Source organism: Bactrocera tryoni, chromosome 1, assembly GCF_016617805.1.
Source record: "Bactrocera tryoni isolate S06 chromosome 1, CSIRO_BtryS06_freeze2, whole genome shotgun sequence".
Classification (NCBI taxonomy): Eukaryota; Metazoa; Arthropoda; class Insecta; order Diptera; family Tephritidae; genus Bactrocera; species Bactrocera tryoni.
In genome coordinates, this window is record NC_052499.1 from 70,730,827 (window position 1) to 70,744,289 (window position 13,463).

General features: G+C 30.4%; 1 protein-coding gene and 1 long non-coding RNA gene across 12 annotated transcripts in view; both read left to right on the plus strand.

The window, feature by feature from the left end:
• LOC120766484 (peripheral plasma membrane protein CASK) overlaps window positions 1-5,340 on the plus strand; it is a 90,790-nt gene extending 85,450 nt beyond the window's left edge. For 7 of the 11 annotated variants that reach the window (XM_040092028.1, XM_040092033.1, XM_040092032.1 and 4 more), the window contains 6 exons: window positions 183-236; window positions 4,042-4,161; window positions 4,231-4,353; window positions 4,421-4,528; window positions 4,600-4,775; window positions 4,840-5,340. In XM_040092028.1, the coding sequence (XP_039947962.1) occupies window positions 183-236; window positions 4,042-4,161; window positions 4,231-4,353; window positions 4,421-4,528; window positions 4,600-4,775; window positions 4,840-5,019 (761 nt within the window). In that variant the 3' untranslated portion in view covers window positions 5,020-5,340. The remainder of the gene's footprint in view (window positions 1-182; window positions 237-4,041; window positions 4,162-4,230; window positions 4,354-4,420; window positions 4,529-4,599; window positions 4,776-4,839) is intronic. The other 4 variants (XM_040092035.1, XM_040092036.1, XM_040092038.1 and 1 more) reach the window with 1 other exon arrangement.
• Window positions 5,341-6,847: 1,507 nt separating this feature from the next.
• Window positions 6,848-12,199, plus strand: LOC120766486. Its single transcript, XR_005704596.1, has 2 exons — window positions 6,848-8,296; window positions 9,868-12,199. It is a non-coding gene; the product is annotated as an uncharacterized LOC120766486 (long non-coding RNA).
• Window positions 12,200-13,463: the final 1,264 nt, after the last annotated feature.

The window sequence follows — 13,463 nt, forward strand, 5'->3', positions numbered from 1 at the left end:
CTCTTATCCACATTACATACATACAATTTTGATTTCATTGTAATGATGATGTCATGTTGGTGATAAACATATCTTTGATAATACAAAATAAAAACGAAAAAAAAAAACAAAACAAAAAAATGTTGGTGATGATGAATAATGTAAAATACAATAAATCGCATATTAACCATAATGATAAACAGGAGAAGGTGCCGCTGGCTGTTCCGCCCACGCCGATGGGTGTGATGGATCGACAGGTAGTTACCGTATACAATCACCCATGCAACCGCTACTTAACCCCAATTGTATAATTCTCATACACCAATCACTCACTCACTCACGTGCCGCCCAAGTCAACCCCACACGCTCACAAACGCACACACACACTTTTTCTTACATAGCGTACATAAAATAAATTTTTCCAATAGTTGATTGATTTTAAACATTTTCACCCCTCAAGAAAAGCGTTACTTGCCAGCATATGCTACTGTTGCTCACGATTCGTGCGGTTTTCGAGCCGTTTACACTTTGTGTTTGATTTTAGTAGTTGAAGACCTAGAGTAGACTTGCACACACCTAACTTGCAATTTCGTTGCTTCGCTTGAAAGCCATTCCTAATGTAGATTCCAATGGCTGCCACACTAAAAAGTTATAATATAGTTTGTTGGGGCACATTTTTCCAGCTGAAATAGTTAAGTATCATCCCGTGCACCACACATTCCACCCAATCACACACACTACTTTTTCCATAAAGTAAGATTAAGTTGGTACTTCCAAGGCCTTATGCCACATTATATGCCGTGCTTTTACTTAGAATCCCATTTAGTAACCTACTGGTTGACCCACCTTGTAGAGTAATTAATTCTCATAGTAATTATGTATTTAATACTTATTATGTACAACTTGCATATACGTAAATATTACTAATGAAATAGTAAATTACAAATTGTATTTAGCATAGTTAGAATGATTCGTTATACATTGTGACAAAAAAGCAACCGGAAGTGACTGTTCTTAATTACTATGCCATATACATATATGCGCTATCTGTCAATCAGTTTGTTTATAGCAGCTGCTTAAGTCGGTACACCTCAGTAGTGCGTAGCTATTTTTACAATGGATAAAAATATCGATCAAACATTTTGTCTCAAATTCAGGCAATTGTTAGAAAGAGCAAGGGAGCTAGACATCTCTCGTGTGTTTGTTCGAAAGATTTGGTGGATATTTTGGGTATGAAACACGTTCTTGCTCGCCTTGTCCCGATAAAGCTGATATTTTTTCAAAAAGAGTACCGTAAACAGGTCTCTTTGGACATGCTTGATTGTGCGAATTCCAATTCCACTTTCATGGAGAGTATTATAACCGCCGATAAGTCAGGGCTTTATGAGATAGATATGCAATCATCGAAATGGAGGGGAAAAAAGAGCCAAAACCAAAAAAAAAACACGCCAAAGTCGCTCAAAAACAAGGTGATGCTCATTGTTTTCTCGCTATTCGTGGTTTGGTGCATCATGAACTTGTTCCGGAGTGACAGACGGTTAATAAGGAGTTCAATTTGGCCGTATTGAGCCGTTTGCGTGAGAATATCCGTCGAAAACGGCCGGATTTGTGGGAGAACGATTCATGGATTTTACACGATGATAAGGCATCATCGCATCGAGCCATGATTGCGACCGAATTTAAAGCCAATAACGCAATGAATACCATCGATTAGCCACTGTATTCACCAGATTTGGGTCCGCGTAATTTTTTCTTGTTCCTCAAACTGAAATTGCCGCTCCGTGTAACCCGTTTTGAGTCGATCGAAGAGATAAAACAAAATTCGCTGAAGACCATCGCAAAAAGGGCTTATGAAAAGTTTTTCGAGACCTGGAAAGATCGTTGGCATAGGTGTATTACATCTGGTGGGGATTACTTTGAAGGCAACAGAATACATTTTGATGAATAATTAAATATTTCGCGTTTTAGTTTCAATTTCCAGGGACTTTTTTGTCACAATGTAATCTATAAATTTTTAATCTGCGCCATTGTTTATACTGATAAACCTGCCTAAGTCGTTTGTTGAATTTTAAAATAGTTTTTACATTTGAAAATGGCAATTTATAAATTTTGGTAATTAATTTTCAACAATGGCTTGTATTTGAATATATTATCTACTAGAATATATTATACTATATATACTAAAAATACTAAAGTTCGTTAAATTTGCTATTAAGGTTAAAGTTGCAAATGGACTTTATTTCATGTAAATGTATAAAGCGGTTTGTATAAGCCAAAAACACATAATAGTAGAATAACAGGGCTTGTAATTTGCGTTTCTTCCATTGAATAATTCAACAATCATCTCATCGTATAACTGTATAAAATACTAAACCATTACATAATTTAATTCGATTCATCACAAGAAAAGTTCAAATTTCAAAAAAAGACTAAAAAAAGCGAATATGTGTGAAGCACAAACACTGAATCCAAGTTTTCGCTCTTTTATTAATTGCGTCAGAAAAATGAGAATTCTACATTCAGCTGAAATAATTTCTCTACTTTTTACCTTAGAGAAGGTAAATTTGGACAAAAGTCAAGATCCATACCCGAGTTTTTTGGGAACGGTATACTCTCTTCCACAGCGGACGGTAAGAAAATATACTGTCGCTAACGTACGATTCCCTAGTAGGGTGTAAAGTGTTTGTATTGAAAATGAACTTAAGTTGAAATGATATAGAAAATTCGGCTAATTTTTGTTTTGTGCTCTAACATTTAATGAAATGGCTATTTTTTATCGAAAAGGACCTTCTTCTTCTTTATTTATTTATCAGTTATAATCGGAGATTTCTTCTTTACCTGGTGTTCCCAACAGAGTCGAGGTCTTCCTCTTCCTCTGCTTCCTTCGGCAGGTACTGCGTCGAATACCTTCAGAGCTGGAGTGTTTTTATCCATTCGAACGACAAAACCTATCCAACGTAGCCGCTGTCTCTTAATTCGCTTAACTATTTCAATGTCGTTATATAACTAGTATAGCTCATCCTTCCATAGAATGCGGTATTCGCGGACCATAAATCTTCCGCAGAACATTTCTCTCGAAAAAGAGAGGACTTTACTCTCAGTTCGAAGTAGCACCTGTTGGCAATAGTTATTCTGCGTTGAACTTTAAGGCTGACATTGTTGTAGGCGTTAGTGCTGCTTCCAAGATGGACGAAATTATCTACGGCTTCGCAGTTGTGACAAGCACGAAATGTAAAAAAAAAGTTTCAGAATCCATTCCTTATCCTGCATCACAGAATGACCAAAATAACGTAAAAACGATTGTTTAACCTTCTCAGTAGGAATTCTTACTTGAAATTTAATAATATAGTTTCCATAAACATAAAACAGCTTCTCCGGCTGATTTAAACACTTGCGGTGGTCACTTTTCGCCTTGGCTTTCCAAAAAATGATATGATTAGGTACCCAAATAAACTGTTACAATTATTTTAAGAAAATTAAAAAAAATTAAATATAGTCCAACAGAGTTTACCATTAAAATAAATCTGCAATTACGACGTTTGATTTTTTGTTTTTAACGAAGTTACCCGTAAATCGTATTAACACTATTACTAAGCAATGTGAGGTGTTAGACAACCATATCAATAGACAATGTTTTTAACAATGGAATAAGGAATTCAAAACCCGTAATCTCATTCCTGTTAGAAAAATCATGTCACACAGTGTAATTTACTGAAAAATATAATATTTCAAAAGAGGTTTGCAGGTTAAGTGCGTGAGGTTGTAGAATATTTACAATTTATTATTATTAAAATTGTTGTTTGAAATGCGGCCTAGGGACATCTTTAAGTACGAGCTTGTATGTATTTTAAAAATATGTAATTTTTGATGTTTGCTTCAAAACAGAATTATGGACATTGCATTGCTTGCTGACAAAAACTAAATCACAATAATGCATGGCCAATGTTTTTTCAGCATGAAAACTTGTTTTTGGGAAATACACACACTCCCTGAATTTGACTTTTACATTTTCCTCGAAACTTTGCCGAACATTTGCTTTAATTCGGTTCTCTTTATTCACAGTAAATTGTTCGATCTTCGGGCGTAAGAAGAAACAATGTCGCGACAAATACTTAGCTAAACACAATGCCATATTTGACAACTTGGATGTGGTGACATATGAAGAGGTTGTAAAAGTGCCAGGTATGCATTGCTCTTAACGGTATATAACAAAATGTATGCAACTAAAGATAAACATTGTTTTACTGCTAGTCGGTGATCCAAACTTTCAACGGAAAACGTTGGTTTTGCTTGGTGCGCATGGTGTGGGTCGCCGTCACATTAAGAATACACTAATTTCCAAGTATCCCGATAAATATGCATACCCCATACCACGTGAGTACACTACTTGTATAAAAATGAAAATGTAAATTATATATATTAACTTTCGATATGCTTGCAGATACAACGAGACCTGCAAAACCGGAGGAGGAGAGTGGACGCAGCTATTACTTTGTATCGCACGACGAGATGATGGCCGACATTGCTGCGAATGAGTATTTGGAGTATGGTAAGTGCTCGGTTTGAAGGTTTGCCTAACTAATTTATATAAAATCGCTAAATATGGTATTTACATTGTAGGTACTCATGAGGACGCCATGTACGGCACCAAACTGGACACCATACGTCGCATACATACCGAAGGTAAAATGGCCATATTGGACGTTGAGCCACAGGCGTTGAAGATTCTGCGCACTGCAGAATTTACACCCTATGTCGTGTTTATTGCGGCGCCATCATTACAAAATATCGCCGATGTAAGTCGCAACGTATTATATTCGTAACAATCATATTATACTATTTTGATATTTTCGTTTGCAGTACGATGGCAGTTTGGAGCGTTTGGCAAAAGAGTCCGATATGTTACGTCAATTGTATGGACACTTTTTCGATTTGACGATCGTAAACAACGATATAAGCGAGACAATTGCCACGCTGGAAGCGGCCATCGAGCGTGTACACACCACACCACAATGGGTGCCAGTTTCATGGCTATACTGACAAGACAGTGAGCTTGAGTGTCCCGACTGCTTAGAGGGCTGTGACTGTGAATGGGAAGCATACGCAGCCGGTGCCCAACAACCAAATACGGGCCTCTTCTGAACTATTAAAACAAACAATAGTAAATCTAATAAAAAAGCACCGTTAAAGAACATCACTTGGGGAAATCAACTTACATATATACACACGCGTATACCGAGGAATGATTATTAAATAAGAATTAAGGCAAGACGCATCAGTAAAAAAAACGCAAATGAAAAAGTGCAGAAAAAAGAAAACATAAAGACATATTTACTTGCAGCAGTGCACAAAGTGACACAAGCAAATACACACGAAACACAAACATACACTAGTTCGTAGAAAAATTTATAAATGAAAATTCGGGTGCAACAACATCATAAAACAATATAGTATAGTATAGGCAATAAAGAAATAAAGAAAAATTAAGCATTAACACTTATACACAGACATACATACATTCCAAATAATTGAAAAGACAACGTTAAACAATTGAGTATGTCTTTTGAGTACACGCATACACAAGAATAGTGCAGCAGAAACTTTGAAGCCTAAAAATTTCCACGTCTTGAGCATTTTTAAGCACACGAGCAATTTTGCTTATTTTTATTATATTTGCTGGCATTATTTCGTTGTAAGTCAAGGAAATGATGTAAACTTAAAAGTGGAATTATTCTTTTCGGGTTCCAACTTTTTTTAATTAAAATATGGATTAAAAATTAGATTTTCCATTTTTAATTCCCATTTTGTAATTAAGAATTGAAAATATTATTTTTATTTTGATACATTATAATTAAATAAAAGTTAAATTATACTTTTCGGGTAGCCTTTACTCAGGGTTGCATATTTTTTATTAAAAAAATATGGTTTAAAAATTAAACTTTCAATTTTTAATTCTGATTTTGCAATTATTGAATTGAAAATTTAATTTTTGATCATACATAAATTATATTTTCATGATTATTATTTTTCAATTTAATTATAAATAAATAAAAGTGAAATAATATTTTTCCGGTTGCCTACACTCGCGTTTGCGACTTTTTTGTTTTGTTATTAAAAATGAAAATTATTATTTCTTAATTTAATAATAAAAATCGAAAATTGAAAACCAAGTTATTTGGAATTAAATTGAGAAAATATTTTTTGATTAAAAAATTGGAGCAACAAAAAAAAAATGTTTTTCAAATTAAAAGCTGGAATAAAAAGGTATAAAACAGGAAAAATTTACTGAAATGCGATAAAGTAAAGCAATAAAATAAATAAATAGTATATAAATCTATAAGACACAAAGAGTTGAATAATGTTGGCATTTTATTAAAATTTATACTTCTTTAACCTAAATGCGCGATCATCATACTATCGAAGCACTCAAACGAGAAAAAGGGGAAATTCTGTATAAACTTCCTTTTGGAAGTTTTAATTATACTTTTTGGGTTAAGAAAACACTTAATTTAAAATTTATTTGTAATTTCAGGTTTTTGGAATTAAAATTTGTTTGTATTAATTTTAATTCTGGTATTCATATTTATATTTTTCAATCCAGTTTTTGGGATTAAAAATTAAAAATTGCTTTTAATTAAGATTTTTTTAAATTTATTTTTAATTTCTGATTTTTGCGATTGAAACTTTTTTTAAATATTTTTAATTTCGTTTTTTATTTTTCAATCCATGTTTTGTGGTTAAAAATACAAAAATTGTTTTTAACTAAGATTTTTGAGGATAAAACATTAAAAAATTTGTTATGCAGTTTTTGGAATTAATTTTTTTTAATCCGGTACAAGGAAATAAAAATTTATTTTTTATTTTTCGATCCTCTATTTACATATGACCACAAAATTAAAAAAAAAAATTTAATTGAATTATTTTTTTTTTAAGCATTTTTAACAATCCTGCCTATACTTCAATACACAGTAAGAAGAAAAATATTAAAATTTTGTAATCAGGCAAATCGGGAGGTAATCGGTAATCCCTGCTATGTTGTGTTTGAATAAGACTGTTGCACGTGTGTTAAATAATGGCAAGTTGTGGAATTTTCAAAATGTAAACCACTTTATTTGGGAACTTTGTTAAGTTTACTTAAAGCAATTGTTAAATTTTTTATTTATTTCGAAACGCTTATGTAAAGTAAAATATATATACATATGTACACACACACACAAGTACTTGTTAAATTAATTTAATGTAACTTTTAATTATAGAACTTCTTAAAACGAACTATTTGAAATTAAGTGAAAGAGAACTTGCAAAGTATACTGCATATAATTAATAATTACAATTTTACGAGCGGGTACACAACACAATAAACTAAAAGTATTATTGAAAAGTATTCAACCGATGCAATTAAGAGTGTTTCAAAAGTAAGAGTCACAAAAAGCAAATTAAGTAAATTTTAAATGAAAATCATGCAATTGTAAACAATGAAAGTAAAACACAAAGTAAACAAGTAAAAAGAGTTATAAACAAACAACAACAACCAAATAATATTTGCACTTTTTAACAAAATAATACAAAATGCATAATAAACAAAGTTAACGTTGCAGAGAACAAGATGACGAAAAGCAAGTTTGCTGAGCGTTAACTCTGCAGCACAAGTGAAGCAGTGAAGTAAGCACAAAAACAAAAAAAAAACGATACAAGTAAAGCATTCATACACACATCTACACATATAAGAATTAAATGAAATAAAAAAGCACATGGAAAAACGTTAATAAAATAAAAAACGGTAAAAAAGAGAATCATAGTAATAATTTTAGGAAAGTTACTGTCAACCAAATACTAAAACAAAACAAAAGGAAATTAAAAATATAAATGAAAAACAGTAAATTGTAAACCAATTAAAAAATATTCGAAACGCGGACACACAGGTATGCAATGAAAAGATAATCGTACAAGTATATTACTTACATACATGCATTAAATATTTGAGAACCGTTACATGGAATCGTTAAGAACGTTAAGAGAAATGGTAATAATTTGATTACAAATAACTCAGGTTGAATTATTTCAAAATGTAAAAGCAGACAACTGTAAATGTATTGAATTCTTTCCAATAAACTAACTAAGAGAACCTAACACAAAGCCCCACCAGCAGCACGTAAACCCTTCTATTAAGGCAACACAAATGAAGATCATCACAGCATCACGCGACATTGGCACACATTTAACGCTGCAGGCTGTCATAGCGAAACCACTAGCACACAATTACTTTATTGGATTGCAAAATATGCATACTCATTCACACATATGTATGTACATTTCGGTACGTATAGGCTTCATTTCCTTGCGCGGGCATTATTTCAAGTCACTAACACTTATTTCAACTAACTAACACTAACAGCTTTTCCCATTTAAAAATTTATATGCATTTATTCAACACAGCAATTTCGCAAATTACATTAATATTTTTTTTGTAATATTTGCTCTAGGTTAGTTCTTAGTTGCACTTTTTCACTTTTTATTTCTAATTTGGATTTTTTTTTCAAGTTTCAATTTTCGAAAATAGCATCCAAAATAAAAACTGAAAGTTCATTTATATTCCAAGTTTTTAAGAATATAAATTGAAAATGTTAACTTTTTATTTCAATAGTAAAAATTTTGAACTCAGCATAAAAATTAAAAATTGATAAAATGTGAAGAAAAAATTATTTTTATTTTTCAATCTGGTATTTGAGTTTAAAAATATAAGAATTATTTTCTATTAATTAAAAATAAATTTTTAACTTTTAAAAATTAAATTTATTTATTCAAGATACGTAAAATATGTTTTGAGAAAAATCCAAAAGCCAAAAATTAAAAACTGAAAATTTAAATACATACATACATATATGTAAATTTTTTTTAAATACAAATTTTAATTTAAAATTTAATTAATTTAATCGAATTTAAAATTAAAATTTAATTAATTTAATTTCAAATTAAAGTTTAAATTTTTAGTCCCAAAATCAGAATTATAAATACATAGAAAAAATGAATATGAAGATAATATGCTTGGAAATTAATTTTTTTTTAATTTTCCATCCGGTATTTGGGATTAAAAATTTAAGAATTATTTTTTTATTAATTAAAAATTAAAAATAAATTTCTTAAAACTGATTTTAGAATTAAATATTAGAAATTAATTTGTATTCGAAGATGTTTGGGATTAAAAATTCACTTATTATTCCAAGATATATAAAATAAATTTTGAGAAAAGTAAAAAACAATTAAATTTTTATCCCAAATCAGAATCATAAATACAAAGAAAAAATTAATATGAAGATAATATGCTTGGAATTTAATTTTTTTTTATTAATTTTCAATCCGGTATTTGGGATTAGAAATTTAAGAATTGTTTTTTTTTATTAATTAAAAATTGAAAATAAATTTTTAAAATTGATTTTGGAAAAATTTGCAAGTTAAAAAATAAAATAATTATGTTTTTTATTTAACTTTAAGTGATAATTTAAAATTTTTTAGTGCATTATTGTGAATGCACGAGTAAATCTATTAATTAATTGTAATTATTTTTAATCGATATTTTCGGAAATACAAAAAAAAATTAAATAAATCAAATGTTAATTTGCAATCCTGTATGAATGTAAAGCTATCATATAAGTCCTCTGAAAATAATATTTATTTGAGGTTAAACTCATTTTCAACGCATTACCATTCAAAAATGTATGTATGCGCCTGTTTTAGTTTGGAAATAAGTGTCATTATTGGCTTTCGTTGTTTTACTAATAATACTACTTAAAAGTTCTATTCATATATTTAAAACTGCCGTGACATATTTTTATTTTATTTAATTTAGTGGATATTTCATTTAATATTTTTGTTTATTTTCATTTTTAGTATCAATAGTTAACCACATTCATGTCATGAATAGTTTGGAAAGAAAACTAACAACAAAATTTGCCACAAAAAGCATTTGCATGCATACATACATATATACAACTATTTCATCAGTGACTTTTCATTTCACCCAAAAAAGCGTTCACCAATCAACCGCAAACGTGAGTAGACACACAGCATACCTACACACAAACATGCATACATACTAAACCAACAGACAAATATATTTACCGTATTTCTGAGCTTATTTTGTAGTTTTTGAGAGAACTAAAAAAACTTTTGTAAGTATCTTTAAGATTCTATGGTTTCAAAGGGTTGATGATTGTAATCGAATATTTCAGCAAATTTAAAGAGAGATAATTAAACAAAAACGCGAACGCAGCTATACTACTCATGCTATGAAAATGTGGGGGGAAATGTGAAAAAGTTTCCCCCAACATAATGAATAGTAACTGTACTTCACACTACTATGCATTAAATTAATTGTTAATTTCAAAAGTTATACACACTTTCTAACTAAGAGACATAAGAGAACAAACATGTGCTGCTTGCATGTTGGTTAAATATTAAAACAAAAACAAATGATAAACAAATAAGTCATATAAAATAGACGGTATAAAATTGACTAAGAAGTGGTTGAGACCATTTGAAAACTGTTGCCAAACTAAACTTAAATCGCTCAATTTACGTTTTACTAAAATGAAACTAGATTAAAATTAGATTTAAATAGACTACTATATAGACTAGGAAGATGCCTGGTTAAGGAGCTAGTTGGAAGTCCAAGTCCCACATCCTGCCACAACATTATTGTACATTCCCTCATCGATAGCAAACACAGAGCAACTTCTCATCTCTCATATGTATGTTTAATCGTTGTTTTCCTCCCTGTGACCACCCTCCTGCCTTAGTTCCGCACCACCTCGCCCATTTTACTGCAATGTTTTTTTATAGTGAAAATATACAGCTGCTTAGATGCTTACTTAAACGGGGCGTGGTAGTAATTATGATTAGATATGAATTACATAATACGAGTAAGGGGAATTTTACTCAATAACGGTACTTAAATTAGCAATTCCAAGTAGGTTTTCATTACAAAAAACGCTAACATACAAACATACATACTTATAAATTATCACTAACGTACACACTACTAGCGACATTGACAAAATTAATATACATTTAATACAATTAAAGAAAATCACTGCTTTGAGAATCAAAATTACACATACATACATACGCGTAGAATAAAATTTGACCAAAACGAGTAGCCGAGCAGCCGAAAAGCGAACGCACTTTACTCTACAGCGCCAGAGAGCCAAACACACACTTTTGTCCCTTTGAGTGAAAGTCATGTTTAATAAAAATCGGGATGCATAAATGAATATATGTATATATATTTACATGTACAATAAACGAGTAACGGCGGCAAGATCTTGAAGCAGCGCTTGCTTGCATGTCATTATTAGAATTTATTTTCGAAACACTTTAGAATAAATAAATTTAGCATTGTTTCAATGAAATGTATTGAAATTTTATGAAATCATAAGTTGTAATGGGTACCTTAGCTGTACGGGGGTGTAATTTAATTCTGGCTATTCGTAGCAAATGGCTTAAACATTAATTTAATTGTTGAAAGTTTTTTATTAGAATTGTCTATACACATATTTTCTTTAAATGCAACTCATCAAAGAAACAAAAAGAAAAACGTCAATCATTGCAACAACACTAAAAATCGAGTTTGAGATATGTACATACATACATACATGCACACATGCATATGTAGCTCACACATACATACGTGTATGTGGTCAACAGTAATATAAAGCCGTTAAAAGTAATACTAAAATAATGAAAAAACAGTTGTTATTTAAGCAGAATTAAAGTTAAAGAAAATAAAATTAATGAAATAAAAAAAAAAAACAATACAAAGAATATATTAAAAACAAAATAAATGAATTCAAACGAAAAAATAAAAAGTATATGAAGCCTCTGAGAGACGTACATTCATAGATTCATACATACACAAGTCGCACACACATGCGCATGCGCAGTTGCACATGATATGAATAGTATGTGCATGTGTGTGCGCAGACGCGTGGTTCGTTGGATGCAGATGTGTCGAAACTTTGATGGTAGTGATAATGGTATTAAGAGTCACGGGCGCCATAAAGCCTAAAAGCTGAAGCTGAACATTGAAACAGCATAAATATATAAACTTATATATTATATATATTTAGATTAATACAATGAATCGCATAAAGTTAGTAAAACCAAACCAAACCAAACAACAACAACAACAAAGTGAAACAATACAGTTAAAAAAAGACAAAAAGTAAAACAAGAATAAAACACTAAATAAGAATTAACGAAAAGCAAAGAAAAGAATGAAATCCACAAAATTAATTAAAAGAAAAAACATGAAATACACCAAAAATAAATTTAAATCAAACGTGTTTTCTTTGCCGCACAGGTTTGCAAAGCAAAAAGTTAGCATGGAAGTGAGGATGCCTCGATAAAAGCCGCTAGACTGCAAACAGTTAAAAGCTTTTTGCTAAAACAGTCGAACACAGGAATCTACAATTTTTGTTTAAAAACTACAGTTTTTTCGATTTTGGGTCAATATAAGGTTTCTTTCTTAATGTTTTCAACTAAGTTTGGGTATAACTGAACATTTCATACTTTCGAAACTTGCAAGGATTAAAGCCATGGAACTACCTTCACCTACATAAGGCCTAGTTATATGTAGTATAGGGCGAGTTTTCACCCGATTTTATTCTAAACACAAATATGCACCATTATAAGAAAAACACGCTCTCTCATTTTCATTAAGATAACTCACATATCGGCCAATAATGCGATATAAAGTCACCCGGAAGCTCGAAAATCTTTATATTAGGTATATGGGGGCTACAGGAAGTATTAACCCCATTCAATTAAAAACATTTACAGTATACTTGGCATATTAGAAGGTAAGTTTAAACCATCAAAAATGTCAAACTTTACAATAAAATTGTGTGTTTTCGCATTATAAAATTCCAAATTATAAAAGACACCTTTTGTTGTAATTTTTAAAGGCTTCTGCACTAGTCTATCAATGTGCACTCAGCCAAAAATTTCTTAGCTGGCGCCTGAATAAGTTATTTTTTCTTTTGCCGAACATTTACTTCATTATTATTTTTGTCTTGACAAATTCAGAATCTGTTAATTAATGATTGGGCCGTTAAACTCTGCTTATATATAAATGGAATTTTACCTATAGCTCTAATTTTTTTGAGAATTTCACATTGTCATAGTAAAATGAATGGCACCGAGTCGGTATTTGACAGGTTTATTAATTAAAACAAATTTATTAAAAGTTATTATTATCAATGGCATAATTATACAGTAGAGATAAATAAATTTTGAATATACCAAATTAGTTAATATTGGAAAGCAAATTTTTTTTTTTTTTAATTTTAAAAAAATATTTCTTGTATTTGTTGTTTTTATTAGTTAGTTTGCAGTAAAAACACGTAAAAGAGAGTTTTTTCTCCAAACAAAAAAAAAAATACAATAAATAAATAATAAGTTTTCAGTTGCGTAATAAGTCTTATAAG